The sequence below is a fragment of the Perca fluviatilis genome, chromosome 7 (genome assembly GCF_010015445.1).
Source record: "Perca fluviatilis chromosome 7, GENO_Pfluv_1.0, whole genome shotgun sequence".
In the NCBI taxonomy this organism is placed as follows: domain Eukaryota; kingdom Metazoa; phylum Chordata; class Actinopteri; order Perciformes; family Percidae; genus Perca; species Perca fluviatilis.
The window spans coordinates 35,072,516-35,094,477 of NC_053118.1; the positions used below are offsets into that span (position 1 = coordinate 35,072,516).

The window sequence follows — 21,962 nt, forward strand, 5'->3', positions numbered from 1 at the left end:
TAAAACATCTGCGTATGAAATATCCGAAAGAACACGAGTTGAGCATGAAGGAATCTACAGACAGCAGCCAAAATGCAGCAACTAGATAAAGGGTGTTTTCACACCTGAAAGTCCGGACCAAGGTTCATGTTTTTGTTACATTGTATACATTTGATCCGGTAAGTTTTGGTTTCACACTGCAGTTATGCAAGCGCACTAAAGATCTCTACGTGACAAACCTACGTCCTGCCATCATCACATACGGGAGCTGCGTCTCCAGATACTCATAATTGATTGGTTTGTAGACGGGCTTCCCCGTCCTCTCGTATCCTCTCTCTGTGTCTGCGAGTTTTTTCAACTGATTGCTGCTCTCCCCTACTGACTGCTGCTCTCTCCTACTGACTGCAGCTCTTTTTATTTTGTTGTGATGTTGAGAAGCGAGACACGGGAACTTTCTTTCTGGAGCATTTATTCAGAGACAAACCTACACTGTACATTTACTACCACTTAACAAGTAAAACTGCTGATGTATTCTCTGCTCTGATAGCCGGCAGCTGTCTGCTCTGAGCGCTGACACCGTTACCGTCTCTCACGTACACATAAGCACCGAGCTGTTCCTTAAAAGGAGCTTCCCCGGTCTTGTAACACGAAGAGAGCCTGCCAGAGCTTCTTGTATTTGGTCCAGAAGTCCGAACCATCCAAAAAATGCTTTCACACTATAATGAACCGGACCAAGAGAGAGTCCGGACCGAGACCACCTCTTTTTATCGGACCAAAATTTGGTCTTTTCAAAATAAAAGCTTGCGTCTGGTCCGCTATGTTTTCGTACGGTATTTTGGATCTTTTTTAACTAAACAGTACAGCAAGAGTCGGGTTGGGACAAATTGGGGCTCGTCCGGGATTTAATTGGGTGCTATTTCTAGCTCATTTTGTCAGCAGTTGACTCTCCTGAGCATGCATGTGGCATGCACCGGCTGCATGTTTTTTTCTGAATTATTAATATTACTTAAGCGTTCAATTACTGATTTTGGTTGATTAAAAAAAGAAATGTTATCCCTTCGCAGCCTACTCTCGTGTTCTTCCCGTTTTTTGTCACAGCCTATGAGCCGGGTTGTGACATCCCGGATGAGTCCCCATTTGTCGCAAACGAGGAGAAAACAAGGGTAGGCTGCTAAAGGTCAACATTGATTTAGTGTCTAGTGGCAGGGAGGCTGGGGTTGTCACATTAAACTCCAAAACCCACTCAGAAAAGGAAAAGGAGACTTTGTTTTACTGTATGTAACATAAAGACACTGACGAGTTTAACTCACACATCTTAATCCTGAAGGCAGGATAGACCGGCTCGGTGAATGTGGTGTGAAAGGTGTAGATGTGGCTCAGTTTATCAGAGGAGATTCTGTAGAAAGACAGAGTGCCAGCATGCCAGTCTAGGTACACTCCCACTCTGCTCAAAGGGGGGATATCGATGAACACTCTCTTGTTAGTGTGCAGGATTGAGTAGCCATCTTTGGAGCAGCACAGACTCCACGACTGATCATTCCTTCCAAGACAGCAGTCGTCACTCTGTCCTCTCCTTTTGATTCCTTTGTAAGCCACTGCTATATAAACATGGCCTTCCCACTCGACCTCCCAGTAACAGCGACCTTTCAGACCAACGGTACACAGCAGCTGTTTCCAGTAGTCAAATCTCTGCGGATCATCAGGATATGACTGTGTTTCTCTTCTCGCTGTCACCTTCCTGTTGTTGTCAGACAGTAGGAGCTTTCTGTTTGCTGTGTTTGGGTCCAGTGTGAGTTTACGGGCGTCTAATGGAGATAACAGTTAAAATATTAGCATTGTCACTGTGAGCATATTAGCATGGTGATGTTAGCATTTAGCTCAAAACACCTCTGTGCCACAAGGAGGGCTGTCTGTGTGGACTGGCCTGCTTTGATTCCAGACCATATCCAAGCACTTTGTGACAAATGGTTTGCTGAAGTATCTCAGAAATACAGAAAAGACAGATACATAGTTTTGGGGGTTTGAGGGGCCCAGTGTTGCTGTTTTTTTACAGAAAGGGAGTGACAGTGAAAGATTAAAAGAACAGTGTGAGAGGAGAAGTGGTAGCAATTTCAGACAGACTCAGAATAGCAGAAGAAATTGTGCACTACCTCTTCTCATTATAAAAAAAACAACATACTTACACTTCCTCATACCAGCTTTCATTGTCTGTGGTCCACCATGCTCCACCCTGGTGCAAAAGACAAAGTCAGATTAGCACTTAATAACTATATTAATAAAAATATTTTCTTATTGTGACCTCCTGACTCAAACAAACTCAACCTACACCCTTGTCTCACCATACCTGAGAGTTTCCAGTCTCCAGCTTGGATCCTCCAGTCCAGCTGAAAGCAGCTTCACTCCAGAGTGTCCTGGATGATTGTAGCTCAAGTCCAGCTCTTTCAGATGGGAGGGGTTGGATGTCAGAGCAGAGGCCAGAGAAGCACAGCCTTTCTTCGTTATCAGACAGCCTGACAGTCTACACACACACACACACACACACACACACACAGAATTAAGTATTAAGTATTTTACTTGTTCCTGCTTTTTATGGGAAGTGCTTTTGTAATTCTATCTATCGATCGTCATCGGCTTATCCGGATTCGGGTCGCGGGGACAGCAGCTCCAGCCCCAAACTTCCCTTTCGAGAGCTGCATTAACCAGCTCTGACTATGGGATCCCGAGGTGTTCCCAGGCCAGGGTGGAGATATAATCTCTCCACCTAGCCCTGGGTCTTCCTCGAGGCCTCCTCCCAGCTGGATGTGCCTGGAACGCCTCCCTAGGAAAGCACCCAAGGGGCATCCTTACCAGATGCCTGAATCCTCTCAGGGGGAAATTTCGACACAAAGGAGCAGCGACTCTACTCAGAGTTCCTCACGCATGACTTAGCTTCTCACCCTACCTCCAAGGGAAACGCCAGCCACTCTGCTGAGAAAACACCATTTTGGCTGCTTGTATCTGGGATCAAATTCTTTCAGTCATGACCCAGCCTCCATGGCCATAGGTGAGCGTAGGAATGAAAAATTGACTGGTAGATCAAGAGCTTTGCCTCACGGCTCGATGGGGTAAAGCAAATGCAATACCGTCCCTGCTGCTCCGATTCTGCAATCTCCTGCTTAATTGTTCCCTCACTCAGGAAGAACGAAGAACACCAGAGGTACTTAAACTCCTTTATTTGAGGTAACGACTCATTCCATACCTGGAGTAGGCACTCTATTGGTTTCCTGCTGAGAACCATGGCCTCAGATGTGGGGTGCTAATCCTCATCCCAGACGCTCGCGAATCGATCCAGTGAGTGCTGAAGGTCACGGACCAATAATGCCATCAGGACCACATCGTCTGCAAAAAGCAGCAATGAGATCACCAGCCCACCGAACCGCTCCCCTCCTCACCACCACTACGCCTTGATATCCTGTCTATGAATATCACAAACAAGATTGACAAAGCAACCCTCACCTGAAACAAGTCCGACTTACTGCAGAGAACCCGGACAGAGCACTCACTTTGGATGTACAGGGCAATCCCTAGAGTAGGAAAGGACTCCTCACCCCATACTCCCGCAACACCACCCACAGTATTTTTAGGGGTACCACGTCTTACACCATCTCCAGATCCCAGGGACACCCAGGCATAGGCCTTCTCCAGATTCACAAAACACATGTAGATCGGATGGGCATATGCCCAGGCCCCCTACAGAATCCTTGCTTTTGCAATTACATTTCGTAAACAAACGTTTTGTGAAAAAAAAGGCTTAGCACCAAAAGCCACATTTTTCAAGTCCAAACCACAATTTGACTGACTCTTTCTAACTAACACTGCAATATGTTTACACTTGTTTAATGTTGCTGGGCCTGCTTGTCCCTGCTCCCCCTTAAACCTCGAACTCTACACTAACTACAGGTAGTGTTCACCACAAACAACTCTGGTCATGACTTTTTTGTGTAAATAAATATATTTTTTTAATAAAGTCCATTAACTTTCCAAAGAACTAGAAGAGCAAGTTATTATGTGGAAATATATATTACATATCCTATAACAAATCTGCTGTGAATACTACGGTCATCTATTAAACAAACTGATGAATCCTGACCTGAGAACTTCCAGTCGACAATGTGGACTCTTCAGTCCTTCGCAGAGCAACTTCACTCCTGAATCCTGGAGGTCGTTGTGACTCAGGTCCAGTTCTTTCAGACGCGAGGACTGGGAGCTCAGAACTGATGACAGAGCTTCACAGCTTTTCTCGGACAGATTGCAGCAACTCAGCCTGAAGAAGAATTAGCAACAAAAAAACTAAGACTTTTTTAATGTTAACATGTAATGTATGTAGTTAGTTTTTAACCTACAGAGCTTTAGTGGAGTCTTTCATTACTGGCAGCAGCCTCAGAAGAGCATCCTCTGAAGCACAGTATTTCTCCAGGTCAAACACGTCCAGATTTTCTTCAGAAGACAGCAAGATGAAGCCCAGAGCTGATAACTGAGCAGAATCGAGTTTGTATGTGGACAGACTTCCTGAACTCAGGCATTGTTGGATGTTCTCCACTAGAGAATGATCATTCAGTTCATTCAGACAGTGGAACAGATTGATGATTCTCTCTGGAGACAGATTCTCACTGATCTTTTTCTTGATGTACTCAACTGTTTCCGGATTGGTCTGTGAGCTGCTTCCTGTCTGTGTCACCAGGCCTCGTAGGAGAGACTGATTGGTTGACAGTGAAAGACCCATGAGGAAGCGGAGGAACAGGTCCAGGTATCCATTTGGACACTGCAAGGCCTTGTCCACAGCACTTTCGTAGAGGACATCAGGTCGGATTCTGAACCATTTAGACCACAGGGAAGTTGATTTTTCTTCTGACAGCAGGTTGACACCAGAGTTAAAGAATGTCAGATGGACATAAAGAGCAGCCAGAAACTCTTGAATGCTCAGATGGACGAAGCAGTACACCTTTTCCTGGTACAGTCCTCCTTCCTCTTTAAAGATCTGTGTGAACACTCCTGAGTACACCGAGGCTGCTGTGATATCGATGCCACACTCTGTCAGGTCGGCTTCATAGAAGATCAGGTTGCCTTTATGCAGCTGCTCAAAAGCCAGTTTTCCCAGAGACACAATCATCTTCCTGCTCTCTGGAGTCCAATGTGGATCTGTCTCAGCTCCTCCATCATACTTGATGTTCTTCAGTTTGGACTGCACCACCAGGAAATGGATGTACAGCTCCGTCAGGGTCTTGGGCAGCTCTTCTCCCTCCCTGGTTTTCAACACCTTCTCCAGAACTGTAGCAGTGATCCAGCAGAAGACTGGGATGTGGCACATGATGTGGAGGCTTCGTGATTTCTTGATGTGGTGGATGATTCTGCTGGCCTGCTCCTCTTCTCTGAATCTCTTCTTGAAGTACACCTCCTTCTGTGGGTCAGTGAATCCTCTGACTTCTGTCACCGTGTCAACATACTCTGAAGGGATCTGGTTGGCTGCTGCGGGTCGAGTGGTTATCCAGAGGCGAGCAGAGGGAAGCAGTTTCCCCTTGATGAGGTTTGTCAGCAGCACATCCACTGAGGTGGACTCTGTAACATCAGTCAGAATCTCAGTGTTGTGGAAGTCCAGAGGAAGTCGGCACTCATCCAGACCGTCAAAGATGAACACAACCGGAAACTCTTCAAACCTGCAGATTCTTGCTTCTTTGGTTTCGCTAAAGAAGTGATAAACAAGTTCCAACAAGCTGTACTTCTTCTCTTTCATCACATTCAGCTCTCTGAAAGTGAATGGAAATGTGAATACTATGTCCTGGTTGGCTTTGCCTTCAGCCCAGTCCAGAGTGAACTTCTGTGTTAAGACTGTTTTCCCGATGCCAGCCACTCCCTTTGTCATTACTGTTCTGATCGGTTCATGTCTTCCAGGTGAAGGTTTAAAGATGTCTTCACATCTGATTGTTGTTTCTGGTCTGTCTGGTTTCCTGAATGTTGTTTCAATCTGTCTGAACTCATGTTCATCATTGACCTTTGCAGTCTCTCCCTCGTTGATGTACAGCTCTGTGAACGTCTGATTCAGAAAGGATGGGTTTCCTGCTTTAGCAATCCCCTCAAACACACACTGGAACCTCTTCTTCTGATTTGATTTGAGTTTACGTCGGCACACTGCAGCAAGACATTCTACAAGAAAATATGACAAATAATGCATTGGATTACATTAGATGGAACAGGTCTATTTCAAGATTCTGAAACAATAATTGCAATATCAAGCTCTCTTGCAGTAAGGTCTTTAACTCGGCCGTGCTGCTAGGACTGGGAGCTTTGAACACCGGTAGAGTGTTGGTGTTTAGAGCGCTAGCCAGGGCTATAGTAACAAGTCCAAACTCAGGTCCACTTATTAGAAGTCTGGAACTTGTCTTGGTCTCATGTTTTGTTGGACACAGTATTGTCTTGGACTCAGCTTTTGAGAACTGGTCAAGTTGTCCCTGGTTGCTGATATGGGATCAGTTGTACAGAACGTGGCCTAAATTCTATGCAAATTCTATGCATTGATTAGTTTGATGTTATACGATAGATCATTCTTTTTTATAGATCCATTCTAATTACTTAATCACTATATTAGCACAGGAAAGACTATTGTCTATTATGAACAGGACTCGATTTGCTCTGGACTCGGTCTTGTCTTGGTCTTCAATGCCTTTGGGCTTGGTCTTGACTTGGACTCAATTGAGTTGGTCTTGACTGCAGCCCTGCAACTAGCACAAGCCGTCACTCCCAACTCGTCAAATATCAACGCTTAGTCGGTGTCCCTCAGTGTCAGATACCAACGCACAATGCACCCTTTACCATCTGTATTGTATTGGATGCACCGGGCGACAATTGTAGGGAGTAGTGTGAAAGCCTGACAATTCACTTAAGAAAGCAGGTTGGGGTGTTGGATGAGAAAAACATCACAGGACTTTCACCCAGGAGACTTGGGTTTGTGTCCCGTTCTTGTCCCATGTGACTTGAACGTAAGTTTAAGCACTACCCACAATCTTTTGCCAACCCTAAGTGGTTTTACCCAGCACATTGAAGGTGACACCAAGGGGTCCCGACCCAGAGCATTAAAAAGTGACGCCAAAGGGTCCTGACCAAGCGTCAGTATGTTGGGAGTGAGAATGTGTTGGCTAGCACAGGAGCTTTGGACTGATTGGGAGAAGGAGGTTTTTAGGTCCGGGCGAGGGGGAAATGCTGGTGGATAGTGGCACAGGTGTCATGCCAGAACTGGAGCCTAGCACGGTGTCATCTCTAATGTCAAACTAGTGCTAACAGTGAAATTTCAGTTCTGATTTTATTGTTATTTGCAGTAAAGACTGTTCTTATGTTGCGGTGCTTTACTTAAGATTTTTAGTTTCGTAATTGTTTTACCTGGAACTTGGATCATAGCTCTTGTGTTTTGTGTTAGAGATACTCGGGACATTGTCTAAGGGCAAACATGGGCTCTTGATATAACCCCCGACCAACATCTCTATTCTAATTTTCAGCTAGACAAACTGTTTTAGACAAGGTATGCAGCCAAAAAGAATGTACAGATCTGATGCAGATGTTGCGCAGTGTATATAAAACATTAGATGCGTAAATCTACACTTTAAACATTTATTAAAAGTCTCTTACTGTTCTGCAGAGAGTCAGCCAGCTCCTCCTGCTTCATTCTCCTCAGGAAGTGCAGTGTGATCTTCAGAAATGCCTCTCTGCTGCTCCTCCTCCTCTGCTCTTCCTCACCATCAACCACCTCCTCGTCCTCACATTGGCTCTCTAAGATTTCTGGGTAATCTGGACTCAGAACCCTCTGAATCTTTTTAAGCTCTTTCTTCACAAAAGCAACAATGTTCTCCTCAAGAAGCTGGAATAAAACAGTAATACCTTAACTTTCAGCTTTATAAACTTAACTTTGATTCTAACATCATACAACACACCTTCAGCACCATCTGTCAAAGTATAATAGCCCACATTTAATACTATGACATTTTGAAAAATGTGATTCTGTCTCACCAAGAGTTATTTACCCTTCAGCTCAAATACTGTACTTAACCTCTCTAACCTGACTCTTTCAGAATCCTTGCTAGCGATGTAACTGTCCAACGGGAGGTGAGAAAGGTCCCTACCCAAGGGGTCGCTATTAAGGCACTTGCTTAACTTGCTAACTAGCGTTAATTCCCTTAGCCACTTAGCCTATGTGATGGACACTTGTTTATCCTTGCTAACCTCCATTTCTTTTTACCAACTTGTACAAAGTACAAAGGGGCCTTGGCATGTAATGCCTTCTCGATCAGAGATAGAAAAGTGTGCAGCGGTGCCTGGATCTAGGTGCCGTTTGTTAATAAGTAGCTCTACTGTGTAAACTACTGTATCTGCTAGGCAAACCACAATGTCTTGTTTTCTGTTTCTTTCTCTGTTAAATACAAGTTAAAAGGTGGGCTTGTACAGTACACACCATAAATATAGAGTCCCGGTCTGTTTGATGACCAACCTCTGACGTCTCCTGTTGAACTCTGTGGAGAAAACATGGTCCATTAGTAATAAGAACTTGACCGTTTGTATGTGTAACTGATCGTTGAACAGTGTAAGTAGAAATATACGCCAGTGCCTTGAACACAGAGCTTGTGAAGGAGAAACTTTCCAACTTGCCAACTTGCAACTTGGGGTTTGACAAGATATTGGATGTTTTGTAGTTATGTAAGAAACATGTACATTTGCTTTCTTTCAAAGATTGAAATGTGAAGATTGATAGGATTCTCATATCTGAGGGATTAGTACTCAGTCCAAAGGAAAATAAGAAAGGAAGATAGAAAGTATAGATTAAAATGAAATATAATGAAAAGGTTTAGTGAGAACCTGACCTGAGATACATCTGGTACTTTTGAGGACGAAGAAGAAAGAAACTTTATCTACAGAAACAAAGTTACTGGATGAGATAGAGCTGTTATTATTAAAAAACTAAGCAGACAAATTTAAATCAACAATGCATGTTACAGTTAAGTTATATAATATAGTTATACACCTCTTAGAGGATTTATGCTAAAAACGTTCTGTTGACTTACTTTGAAATTGGATCTTGCAGTCTGAAATTCATAGGGAAACCCATGGACGTGTCGCTCTTCATGGACACACAGGTTGGTGCAGGAGAATCTGCTCTTTCCTGCTCTGCCCTGAAAGAAACGGAGCATTGACAAAAGACAGGTGGAAGTATTAGAATCTCAATGACTGTAAAGAAAGATGGGTTATAACTTACCTCACATAGCAGACCAAATTTCAGTCAGACAGTAAAAACATTTTTGTTTCAGAAAATGCAGATTAAAATAAACTTTTTAAAAATGTGCACTAATTCGGGCGCCTGGTTAGCTCACCTGGTAGAGCAGGCACCCATATATAGAGGTTTACTCCTCGAGGCAGCGGCCGCGGGTTCGACTCCGACCTGCGGCCCTTTGCTGCATGTCATTCCCCCTCTCCCAGGTGGTCAGTTCTCATCTCAAGGTGATCATGCTTTTGCCATCATTGCTCCTGAAGTATTTGCATTAACCTTCGAACATCTGAACATCACTGGTCTGAGAACCTGAGACTCCTCTCCAACTCCTCTAAGCACAAACCAACCCGGTCTCACGCCAGGTCGTGAAATAGTCACGTTATTTTGATTTATTGATACATTTACAGGTCACGATTTGGACGTTTATTTCGTGTACACGTCAAGAATTTTGAACGTGTACAGGTCACGATTTTCAAACCTGCTCTGGGGGACGCAACAACGGGGAAATGAGGCGCCACACGCCGGCCACAACAACAGGACAGACCGCCACATGTGGGACGCGATCCCCGGGTGCATCCCCAGGCGCAGGGGCACACAGCAACGGAGAAACGAAACGCCACTCGCCGGCCACAACAACTGGACGGGCCGCCACTCGCGGGACGCGTTCCCCGGGCACAGGGGCACACAATAACGGGGAAATGAAATACCACAACAACGGGACGGTTGTGGTTAGGAAAAGAAGAACGGGGAAAGGAACTGCAACGCGCGGGACGCGATCCCCGGTCTCCGGGGTGAAAGTCCCGTGTTGTTTGACCCATCCACCCCCCCGACCAAACTCCCTGCGCGAACTTTCGCCTTATCAAAACTACTCACTACCGTCTTCATGTGATCACGAAATATGCTTCCCATTGAAATACATTGCTTTAAAATTCGTAATCACCACACAAAAAAAACGATATTATCGTGTCCTGTCCACGACTCAAGAGATTCAATAACGTGACCATATCACGAACTGCCATGAGACCGGGCTGTACAAACACCTTCTCCGTTAAGTAACTTTTTGAAAATGGTCCTGAAAATGGTACACTGGTATTTTTATAAACCGTTTTTCTTCAAGAGTCCTCAATGTCAAACCAACAGGTGGCGATATAACCCTAACCGTTAAGCTATGTTGGCCAATCAGAAGCCTGAAGTTCCCGTAGAGGTCCGACCGGCGGCGAGTTCTGTGTCGTGGGAGGGTAGTCATACTCAGTGACCTGCAGAGTATTGAATTCTGACACCTCTGTTCTGCAATATAATGGGAGAACTGTGTGCATCTATCTATCTATCTATCTATCTATCTATCTATATATGTGTAACAAGCCCTGTTAGCACAGTTATTAGCAGCGATATCTTAGCTACGTCCGCCATTGCAGAGGTTCGCCTCATGTAAACAAAGGTGATAGCGGCGCACAATCTGATGTCAAACAAAGGAGACAACAGTGCGCACTCCGACGTCACAAGCCAAAATCACCGTTTTCAATCGACACCAATGCAACCGGAGTTTTGAAAAATCTTCACCCTGGCAGGAGTTTTCAAAAAGGTTCGGTTTCAGTGACCTGATACTGCGTTTGCGTGTGGACGAACGGCCTAACCGTATAGCGGTTGTGAAAATACCTGTGTTTGTGTGGACAGGGCCTAAGAAAGACTGGCGGAAACTAAGGATTATAGAAAATATAAAGAGGTGTAGTGAGAACACTGTAATGCATGTTACAGTTAAGTTATAGAATATAGTTATACACCTTCTTAGAGGATTGGTGCTCAAAACGTTCTGTTGACTTACTTAGAAATTGGATCTTCCATTCTGAAATTCATAGGGAAACCCATGGACGTGTCGCTCTTCATGGACACACAGGTTGGTGCAGGAGAATCTGCTCGTTCCTGCTTCGCCCTGTAACTAACGGAGCATTGACAAAAACCTCAATGAAGAAAGTTGGTGGTGTGTGTTAGGGCCGGGACACATTAACCCGATTATCGGCCGTTGGACAGTCTGGCGAGGTCAATGACTCAAATCTGTTCGGTGTGTCCCGTGCCGTCGTCCGTCTGGGGGGCTGTCGGCGTTCATTTTGGCCGACCTGACATGTTCAGTCGGCGGCAGGGCAGTCGGGACTCACCCGGAAATGACGAGCGCAATGAGGTGACTACAGTCTCTCAAAATCTGATGAAAATCTTTTAAACTGACCTTTGTTGAGCTGAAGTGAAGACAGATTCAGCAACTGCACGGCCTATTTCTCGCTTAAAATGTTTTCAGTGAACTATTTTAGTACAATATAAGATCGTATTCTGAACGGCCGCCATGACAGTCTGGCTTTCAATTTCCGGAGAAAACAAACCCATGTGACGCGTTCGTCCAATCAGCTGCCGGTTTTCATTTCTTGGGCAACAACACAGATTAGCGCCGCCTGCTGTTATGGAGATGTATTACGTCTCGTCTCCTCTCGTCTTTTTGGTCTGTTCTGTGGAAGTTTTTTGGACCTCTGGGACGCAACTGATCATATCGACAGGGTTTTCTGTCAACGGTCGCCCGTCGGCTAAATGTGTCCCGGCCTTTACACGTTGCCACACATAGCAAACCAAATTCAACAAAGGTCAGTCAGAACTTAGAAAACCACTGAAAATGTAATTAAGTGTTTGACTAGAAGCTAAATGCTTTGAATCCAAGAAACAGATCTGAAAGAGTCTGAATGAGTAACATCCTCTTCTTCATCACAGAACTGAGGCTTTTTGGACTGTTGGAGATCTTCATTTTACCTTTCAGGTTGGATCTGGCTGTCATGTTCCTCAGACAGAGCGGTGCTGGAGGGCGGGACGCCCTCGTCTTCCTCCTCAGGCTTCATGGCAGAAAGTACACCTTCGCACAAACACACCCAACATGCTTTGTTAGCTGGACTACTTATAAATGAATCCTAATTACAAGGATTTGATAACACTCGTGATGAATCATCTCCAAACAATTCCATTGAAAAATCTATCAAAGTTTTGTGACATTGCATACAAAAATCTAAATTAAAAGGAATATTCAAAGCTTTTACTTAAAAACCACTACAGATTAAAATTAAAAATCCTGCCTTCAAAATTGGATTATTGGATAATTTAGAGGGGAACCAATTCAATGATAATCTATTAGTTGAACAACAAAAATAATTTAGGGAAACTAAAATAAAAAAAAAATGTTTTTTTGTGATATTGTGAGATTTAACAAAATAAAGCATTTGAAGATAAAACCTTGGACTCAAAATACACACACTTTCTCCTGGGTATGGAGCGCAAGCGGTGCTGCCGCTTTCTCGTCAGAGTGTGTGGACCTCCTGAAATCCGACAAGTCTTACCAAATTTGCAATTAGCCATCAATTTTCGTAAAACAGCCCATATTTGAGCTTTATATAGTTGATTTCTCGCATAAAAAAGTCTCAGAAGTGAATTTAGTAACGAAACATTGCCGTGTCTGAAATATGAGACCTGCTGTCTCATCTCCATTGTGTTTCTATGTAGTTCGCTCAAACCAACACGCTTGCAGCTCATCTAAATATTCATGAGCATACCATATTTGGAAGAAAAGCTCTTGTTACAAATAGTAACAGTTAAGGGCCCATAAAATAGCATTCGGGCAATTTTTAGCCCAACCAATGATACATATCCTATTAGGAGACCTTAAGGAACAGTGTGAAATACCCTATATAATCATTCTATCACCCCTTTAAAGGAATCATACTAAGCTGGTTTAAGTCCTATTTCTCTGATCCATCTCAATTTGTTAATGTTAAGAATAAATCCTCCAGGTACGCTAAAGTTAGCCATGGCGTTCCACAAGGCTCAGTGCTTGGACCAATTCCATTCTCCTTATATATGCTTCCTCTAGGCAATATTATTAGGAAACACTCAATTAACTTTCACTGTTATGCAGATGACACCCAATTATACTTATCAATCAAGCCAGACAAAACCTGTCAGTTAGCTAAACTTCAAGTATGCATTAAAGATATAAAATCATGGATGACCTACAATTTTCTGATGTTAAACTCAAAGAAAACTCAAGTTATCGTGCTGGGCCCTAAACACCTCCGAACCTCACTATCCAAAGATATAATTACTCTGGATGGTATTGCCCTGGCCTCCAGCACTACTGTCAGAAATCAAGGAGTTATTTTTGATCAGGATATATCCTTTAACGCCCACTTAAAACAAATCTCAAGAACAGCCTTTTTTCACCTTCGTAACATTGCCAAAATTAGGCACATCCTGTCTCAAAACGATGCTGAAAAACTAGTCCATGCATTCGTTACTTCCAGGCTTCCTTACTTCCTTACTTCCTTACTTCCTTACTAATCAGGTTGCCCAAATAACTAGTACTAGTAACTAGTACTAACCGACTAGTACAACATGTTGGCCTTATAAGATTAACGTGGGCGTCAGCTATTAAAAGGTGATACAAAAATACTCCAAATGTTTTGTTTTTTGTTAAAAAATGCAGAAAATCTGTTCCCTCGTAGGCCGCCATGGTTATTTACTTCTCAATGCATTCTGGGCTAGTGACGTGAAATGGTTGTACCCCAACGTACCGGCTATTGACAGAACACAACAACGACGGAAATTAAAACAAAGCTTTATAATAAAACCAAATAAAACACTACATATATTACTGGACATTGTAACTATCCAACAATATTTTGCACCTTCTAACAAACTTTATATCTGAAATCCCTCTCTATAACAACCCAACCGAAATTCCCAAAAACATTAACCTACAATTATAATTGTCAAATTTTTTTTAATGTTCCAATCTCTCTTGATTCCCTTTAAAACAAATCAATCTTACATAGACCCACTATGCTATCGTTGAAGTTTGGTGATATTTTGAGCCTTTTTAGTGGTATAAATAGCGATTTGTTTTTACTTTCCCTGTGCCCCGAATACTAGCTAGTGTTGTAAGCTAGGTTAACCAGCGGTCCGCGCTAGCGTCGTTGAAGCTCCAAATACAATCAATTCGCATGAAAACATGTCCCAGAGAACGACAGAGTGGGTACACATCCGTTATTAGCCCCTAGGTTCGTCCTTTAAGCCTACGGTCAAACTGAAGGCTGAACGGCAGACGTGTTCATCTCGCTGTTACTGTACTGTCAATAGCCGGTACGTTGGGGGTAAAGAGAGATTATGATTTGATAGTCATACCATCAATAAAATTGAATTGAAGAATTGATGCTGGATTGAAGGCAAAGGTTAGTAACACCAAATATTGATGTGATTTTAGATGGTGTTTTTGGTCGCTAACTTTGCATTTTGTAAATTGATAAAAATAAAGAATAATTTATATTTTTGAAAGCATTCTTAGTTTACAGCATTTTTTCCACACCTGCCTAAGACTTTTGTACAGTACTGTATATCTAGCATGTTTGCTTTTAAAGTGCTATATAAATGAAATAAACTTGAAAAATCGAATGTAACAGTCACCTCCCCCTGCCGCTCTTTAGTTTTACAGATCTTGGTTGTCTTCTTGTTTAACAATGTTCATAAATAACTATTCAGTAAGATTTCACTCAAAAGAATCAGGAAAATATATACCTGGTGGCGACTTTACATCCACATCAAGTGTCTTCAAGTTCTGCCTTCATCAGAAGAGGAAAACAACAGCGAGATGAAGTTCATTATTTCCTATAAAGCAGCTGAGTCACTCATCCTGACACAACTTCCCTATCAAGAAAAAAACAGTAGGTTATTGTAGTCAAAAATGTGTGAGGGCAAAGTCTCATCTTCATCATTATGGAACATTACTGGCATCTTCTGGGGTGAATTACAGTATATACTTCAATGTCAAATTCCTAGATGCATCTCATGTCCTCTGTGCATTGTGTCTACTATTTCTTACAGTTAAGCACAAATTGACATCCACACTGCTTTTATCAAGCTGGTTTGTCCAATTAAAAGCTACAGACCGGCATGACTGCGATATTTTAACCTTATTATTGTGCTTATTTCATCAGTGGTAGAAAAAGGACTCCGATTTCATAATTGGGTTAAGGTTGATTAATTTCAAACTTCCGGCCCACCTTCAACCACAGAGTCTAATCAGCCAGAATAACTGAAAACACCCGAGGTGTTCAGGGCTTTTAGGCCAACGTTACTTCTTTACAGTAAACTAACTACTTTACAAAAAACTCTAGCTACTGTTGTATCAGTCACTTTCATTTGACGTTTATTATGTAGCTAATAGCCTAGATGTTGTCCAGCAACTGTCTGTAACACACACACAAACCGTCATATTTACGGTTTATAAATCCGTTAAGAACACTATTTATAGATCAACTTTAGCCCGGATGCGCGAACACTTAATATCTATGCTAAATGCTTAAGGCTTACGTGGCCTCTAGCAACACGGTTACCGTTATGGTAAACAAAACGGCCATTTCCTTGTATTATAAAGTAGATAACAGACGCGGTGCAGCACCAGTGACATACATTATGTAGTAAGACCTTGTTACATTACCTTTTATGGGCGCAGGAGTAATTAGGCTCGTTCGAGATGAACTGCGCCTCGCCTGTAAAGTAGACGAGAGCAGGCGGCAGCAGCAGGGGGCGGTGACAAAAGTCCGCTCTCAAGTCGGACAGTAGGCTGTCAGTACAGTACCCGATCCGTTCCACCTGCACAATCCGTTCTGCGCATGTGCAAGATCACACGTATGCCATGACGTAGGCGCAGATGATAATGCTGCGTTCAAGCCACCTCGAAATAACAGGCACCGCCCCACTGGTTACGTTGTTTCTGCAGCTAGATTCAGTCTAAAATAACGTTAAGTTAAACTTAATGGGAAAAGCAAGCTACAGCTAAATTAAGACATTACAGTAATAACAATAAAGACAAGTATTGAGTGATTGTATTTTAAATGAGCACAAGTAAAGTAGAACTGACGTTACAGCTGTTATATATGTTAACGTTTATTTTCAAGTTTTATTTTGAGGGTCTTTTAAAGTTTACATGCTGTCTCAGCTAGCGGTTAGCCGAATTAGCTGTTAGCTAAACTAACGTTAGCTTAACTGTGGAGGCTAACGGCAGACCGCTGCAATCAGCTAGCGGTTAGCCAAATTAACCGTTAGCTAAACTAGGTAACGCTTTAGCTTCCCCGGGTGGAGGCGAACGGCAGACCGCTATAATCAACTCGCGGTCCGCCGAATTAACCGTTAGCTAAACTAACGTTAGCTTCCGGAGGGGCTAACGGCAGACCGCTATAATCACCTAGCGGTCCGCCCGAATTAGCTATTAGCTAACTAACGCGTTTCTGGAGGCTAGCGTTGAACATCTTGCGCATGCGCAGAACGGATCGTGCAGGTGGAAGCGGTGCAGTTATTCCAAGGTTTTTTTTTTTTATTTATTTATACATATAGAACATTACAGACAATTACAGTACACAATGCACAGGACAAATGACATACAACACTACATCAGGTATACAGTGTACAGGGGTACAGCCACAGTCACAAGGCCTAAGTGGACAAGCTGGTAGGCAGAGAAGTAAGTAATAATAATAATAATAATAATAAATTGAATTTATATAGCGCTTTTCATGGACTCAAAGTCGCTTTACAGGGCAGGGTAGATTATAAAAACATAACAAAACAAAACGAGCAAACAAAACAAGTAGAACAAAACAAGATACAGATGAAAAAGGGAGGGGGCAGGTGGACTATGGGTAGGCTGAGGTGAAGAGATGGGTTTGGAGGCGGGACTGGAAGATGGTGAGGGACTCAGAGGTGCGGATCTCTTTGGGGGAGGGAGTTCCAGAGCCTGGGAGCTGCTCTGGAGAAGGCTCTGTCCCCAAAACAGCGCGAGTTGGACTTTTGGGGAGGAGAGGAGACCGGCTGAGGTGGATCTGAGGGACCGTGAGGGTTGGTAAGGGGAGAGGAGGTGTGAGGTGTGAGGGGGGCCAGATGGTGGAGGGCTTTATAGGTGAGGACCAGGATTTTGTAGGTGATCCGGTTGGGAAATGGGAAGCCAGTGGAGTTGTTTTAGGACTGGAGTGATGTGGTGCCGCGATTTGGAGCAGGTAATGAGGCGGGCGGCTGAGTTCTGGACCAGTTGGAGTCGGTTGATGTTGGTAGAGCTGATGCCGAGGAGAAGTGAGTTGCAGTAGTCCAGTCGGGAGGAGATGAAGGCGTGAATGAGTCTTTCAGCAGCGGGGGTGTGAGAGAGGGTCTGATTTTGGCGGGCGATGTTGGGGTGGAAAGAAGGAGGTTTTAATGACTTGACGGATGTGAGGCTCAAGGGAGAGGGGGGGGAATCAAAGATAACGCCAAGGTTGCGGGCCTGGGGAGATGGGGAGACAATGGGCGGGGCCGATGGTGAGAGTGGGGTTATTGGTTTTGCTGAGTGTGGATTTGGAGCCGATCAGAAGGAATTCTTTTTTGTCGCTGTTGAGTTTGGAGGAAGTTGTGTTGCATCCAGGTTTTAATAGCTGACAGACAGGAGTTGATGTGGGAGAGGGGAGGATTGTGGGGGATTTGGTGCTGAGGTAGATCTGGGTGGCGTCAGCATAGCAGTGGAAGTCCAGGTTGAAGTGGCGGAGTATCTGACCAAGAGGGAGGATGTAGATGATGAAGAGGAGGGGGCCAAGCACGGAGCCTTGGGGAACACCTTGAGTGACTGTGGCTGTGGCAGAGGTGTGGTTGTGGAGAGAGATGAAATGGGATCTGTTGGAAAGGTAGGAGTGGAGCCAGCTGAGTGCAGTACCGTCGATACCGAGGTCTTTGAGTCTGGTGAGCAGGATGTTATGGCTCCCAGTATCGAAGGCTGCACTCAGGTCGAGGAGGATGAGGATGTTGAGGGAACCGGTGTCAGCAAAGGTGAGGAGGCGTTGTGAGGACTTTGAGGAGAGCGGTTTCTGTGCTGTGTAGGCGAAACCAGATTGGAGAGGTTGAATAGGTTATTGGCAAGAAGATGGGTTTTGTAGTTGTGAGGCGACTTGCGTTCCAGGGTTTTAGACAGAAAGGGGAGGTTGGATATTGGGCGGTAGTTGTTGAGAGAGGAGGGATCCAGACCAGGTTTTTAAGGATTGGGGTGACAGCGGCAGTTTTGAAAGCAGAGGGACAGTTCCAAGGGACAGTGAGGAGTTGAAGAGGTTAGTGATGTAGGGGCATAGGACCCGGGAGGCAGGACTTCAGAAGTGGAGTAGGGAGGGGGTCAAGGGAGCAGGTAGTGGGTTTGGAAGCGCTGATGAGTTTGGAGATTTCAGGAGGAGTGACTGGGTTAAACTGGGAGAGGAGGAAGTGTGGAGGAGGGGTCGGGAGGTCTGGAGGGATGGAGAGAGGAGGGTCCAAGGTAGGTGCTGGAGTAGATCCTGGAAGGTCAGATACAGGGGATAGGGATTTGTAAATGAGATTGATTTTGTCAGTGAAAAAGTGGAGGAATGAGTTGCAGAGATCCGGAGTAGAGGTAAGGAGGCTGTTGTCTCCGAGGCTTGATGAGGTTGTTCAATGTGGAGAAGAGGGTTCTGGGGTTTTGGCAGGGGTCGGGTGAGGTTGGTGGAAAGGCAGATTTGGCAGCAATGAGGGCATCTTTTTGTGTAGGCGATGGAGATGGTATTTGGGCTTCATGATGGACTGTGAGGGATGATTTCTTTGTCAGACGTTCAAGTTGGCGGCCAGTTTGTTTCATTTTCCGGAGTGCAGGTGTGTACCAGGGTGAAGAGGTGTTAAAAGTGACGGTTTTTGTTTTAGGGGGCCAGGGTGTTGAGGGAGGTAGACAAGGTGGAGTTGAGGTGGTCGTCTTGAGGTCATCGGGTGAGGTGAGGGTTGAGTCCGTAGAGTGGTGGAGAGCAGGTCAGAGATGATGGGGGATTGATAGATTTGAGGTTGCGGAAGGTGATTTCTCTGAGGAGGCGGGGGTGGGGTTGGAGAAGGGATGGTGAACCGTGAGTTTGTGATACAGAGGGGAAAGAGGCATGGATGGAGGTCGAGCACTGGTTGGTTGGTGGAGCAGACCAGGTCGAGGATGTGACCTTTTTCATGGGTGGGGAATGTGACATGTTGGGTGAGAGAGAAGTTATCCAGTAAAATTTTGAATTCTGATGAGAGCTTGCAGGTGGGGGAGTCCATGTGGATGTTTAAGTCACCGAGTAGCAGCAGACGTGGAGAGAGAGAGGCTGTGTGAGGGAGTTCAGTAAAATCAGAGAGGAAGGGGGATTTGGTTTAGGTGGCCGGTAAATGAGGATGACTGTCATGGAGGAAAGAGTTTTGAAGGCGAGATATTCAAACGATGATACTGAGGGGAGGGTGAGTTCTGTGATCCGGAAGTTCTGATTGAAAATGACCGGCGAGGCCACCTCCACGGTGGGAGGGGCGGGGTTTGCAGATGTAGTTGTAGCCGGGGGATGCTTGGTTGAGGGAGAAGAAGTCGTTGGGTTGTTGCCAGGTTTCGTGAGCAGAAGGAAGTCAAGAGTGTTGTCGAGGATTAGTTCATGGAGGGCAGGGGCTTTATTGTTGGAGCGTCGGTGTTTTTGAGGAGGGCAAAGTTGGCATGGTGAGAGGGTGGTGGGATGGGGCAGGCGTGGAGAGATCTGAGGTTGTCCGCGTAGCGTGCGCGCGGTCGTTGGGGTGTGGGGGTATTGCAGTTGAGGGGGACAGTGAGCCGATTAGCAAATGATTGGAGAGTATGATTGAGTGTATGTGAAGTGGGGAAAGCACTGTAGTCCGTGTCTGTTTTTGTAGCCTGATGATGCCGTTCAGCCCTATGTGAACCAGTGGGTGAAGCATTCGGACGATGGGACAGGTGCAACAGAGCCTGCAGGTGACCAGATGGATGGAATGGATTGTCCGTGGTGGAAGAAAACAAACTTGCGTGGCGAGCTTCTGTGGATGTAACGGCGCGCGGACAGAAGTCCTGTTGAAAACTGTTTGATGAGGACAGGATGGAATGGAGTAGTTGACGTGGACCAGTTGCAGAGTTGAATATTTGATCATGATGCCGACGGAGGGACGGAGAGTTCCCGTGATAGTGGTTTCGCCTGGGCTAGGAGCACAGAGGTGGAGGTGGAGATGGATGAATGAGGTGATTGCCAAAATGATCCACAGCATGACCGAAGGAGAGGAATGTCTAGTCTTGGTCGCGGCTCGCATCTGGTGGAGGTTGCCTATGAGGAGGAGGTCAGCAATCGGGTTAGCCGCCGAAGCAGCTAGGATTTGCCGCCACGCGTTTGGTGAACGGGGGCAGCTAGCTAGCGGCTAACCGACGAGGCAAGAGTCCGGTCAAGGAGCCCCAGGCGGCTTCGGGAACCAGCAGAGAGACTGTCCAGAGGTACAGAGGCTGTCCAGAGGTAGGGGGTACAGCGAACACAAACACAAGAGAGTAGCAGATGAATAGCAGACGGAGAAGCGGCGAATAACCAGCGCCAGCGTCCTCTCACGTCGGTGTCAAGAGGTAGTAGATAAGTAGTAAGTAGATAAATATGTATAATAAAAAACCTTAATAAGTCTTTGAGGTCACATACAACTCATATAGATCCAGAGTTCTTACTGCCTTAGTGTTTTTGAGTACTTAACTGAATTTATGTAATTTCTAAACTCAGTCATAAAACCAGAAAAGAATGGTTTAGAACCATTGAATTTGTTTCTATGGATGTGGTATTTAGCATATAGAAATAAAAGATTTACAATAAAGTATTTACCTTTAAGTTCAGGTTCAAAATCAAACATACCAAAGAAAACATCCTTAAAGCAAAATGAAAAATCTGGGATTAATACTGAGTGAATGAATTTTAGGAACTCGGACCAGAATTTAACAACATGGGGACAGTTCCAAAAAAGATGTGACACATTTTCATCAGTGCTATTACAGAATGAGCAGTTAGACTCAATATCCTGTTTGTATCGTTTAAGGAAGGATTTTGCTGGGTAAAACCTGTGTATTAGTTTAAACGAAACTTCTCTCACTTTATTAGTAACAAGATATTTAAAAGGTAAAGACCACACTTTCTTCCAGGGAATATTCTCTACAATACCATTCCAGTATGGAACAACATAGGGAATAGTAACAAGGTCAGACTGGAATAAAGCTCTAATTTTCTTATTGATGCTGCGATTTTCTGTTGAGAAGCACAAACCACCTACAGATGTATCACTTAATGTGATTGGATGAGTGTATGGTTGTGGGGGAGTATTACCCTTTAACAACATTATAATCCCGGTGGGAATTGCATCAAAGATAATAGCATATTCCTTGACTGTTACTGGAAATTGATATTTTCTTAGGAAATCAGAGTATTCGTATAGTTTACCATTTGGATCAATAAGTTGGCTAACAAGTGTAATATTGTTGTTAAACCAATTTTCAAAAAAAAGAGATTGGTGTTTGTAGAGAATGTTCTCGTTGTTCCAAATGTAGCATTTGTGTGGTGAGAAGTTATGCTTAAATATGAGAGACCACGCCAAAAGCATTTGCTTGTGAAAATTAGACAATTTGATTGGGATTTTGCTGATCTTGTAATTGCACATCAATAAAAACTTCAGGCCACCAACTTTAGAGAAAACATAGTTAGGGATAAAGTTCCATAAGGATGTGGGGTTATTAATAAACTGTCTAATCCAGTTTATTTTGAAAGTGTTATTTAATGTAGTGAAGTCTAAGAAGTTCAGACCCCCCCATCGATTAGAGTTTATTATAACCGATTTTTTA

General features: G+C 44.2%; 1 protein-coding gene across 7 annotated transcripts; it reads right to left on the reverse strand.

Moving 5' to 3' along the window:
* Window positions 1–442: 442 nt before the first annotated feature.
* Window positions 443–15,914, reverse strand: LOC120563201 (NLR family CARD domain-containing protein 3-like). 7 transcript variants are annotated; one of them, XM_039807372.1, is made up of 12 exons: window positions 15,786–15,914; window positions 14,864–14,907; window positions 12,056–12,155; window positions 11,088–11,201; window positions 9,063–9,170; window positions 8,456–8,513; window positions 7,636–7,864; window positions 4,362–6,159; window positions 4,109–4,282; window positions 2,324–2,497; window positions 2,163–2,209; window positions 443–1,784 (listed from the first exon to the last, which is right to left on the reverse strand). In XM_039807372.1, the coding sequence occupies exons 3-12, from the start codon at window positions 12,139–12,141 to the stop codon at window positions 1,249–1,251; spliced, it is 3,324 nt and encodes a 1,107-aa protein (XP_039663306.1). In that variant the 5' UTR covers window positions 12,142–12,155; window positions 14,864–14,907; window positions 15,786–15,914; the 3' UTR covers window positions 443–1,248. The 7 variants fall into 7 exon arrangements, with proteins under 7 accessions (XP_039663306.1, XP_039663307.1, XP_039663304.1 ...); XM_039807373.1 differs by having other exon boundaries at window positions 444–1,784; window positions 11,088–11,195; window positions 14,864–14,992; window positions 15,786–15,901; XM_039807370.1 differs by having other exon boundaries at window positions 444–1,784; window positions 14,864–14,992; window positions 15,786–15,901.
* Between the last annotated feature and the right edge of the window lie 6,048 nt (window positions 15,915–21,962).

Bases quoted from the DNA above. Each gene is read 5' to 3' on its own strand.
- LOC120563201 (XM_039807372.1), bottom strand. From the start codon at position 12,141: ATGAAGCCTGAGGAGGAAGACGAGGGCGTCCCGCCCTCCAGCACCGCT. The intron at 7,865-8,455 runs GTGTGTACTGTA...GTTTTATTCCAG, and splicing joins ACCGGGACTCTATATTTATG to CTTCTTGAGGAGAACATTGT. The intron at 1,785-2,162 runs GTAAGTATGTTG...TATCTCCATTAG, and splicing joins GAAAGCTGGTATGAGGAAGT to ACGCCCGTAAACTCACACTG.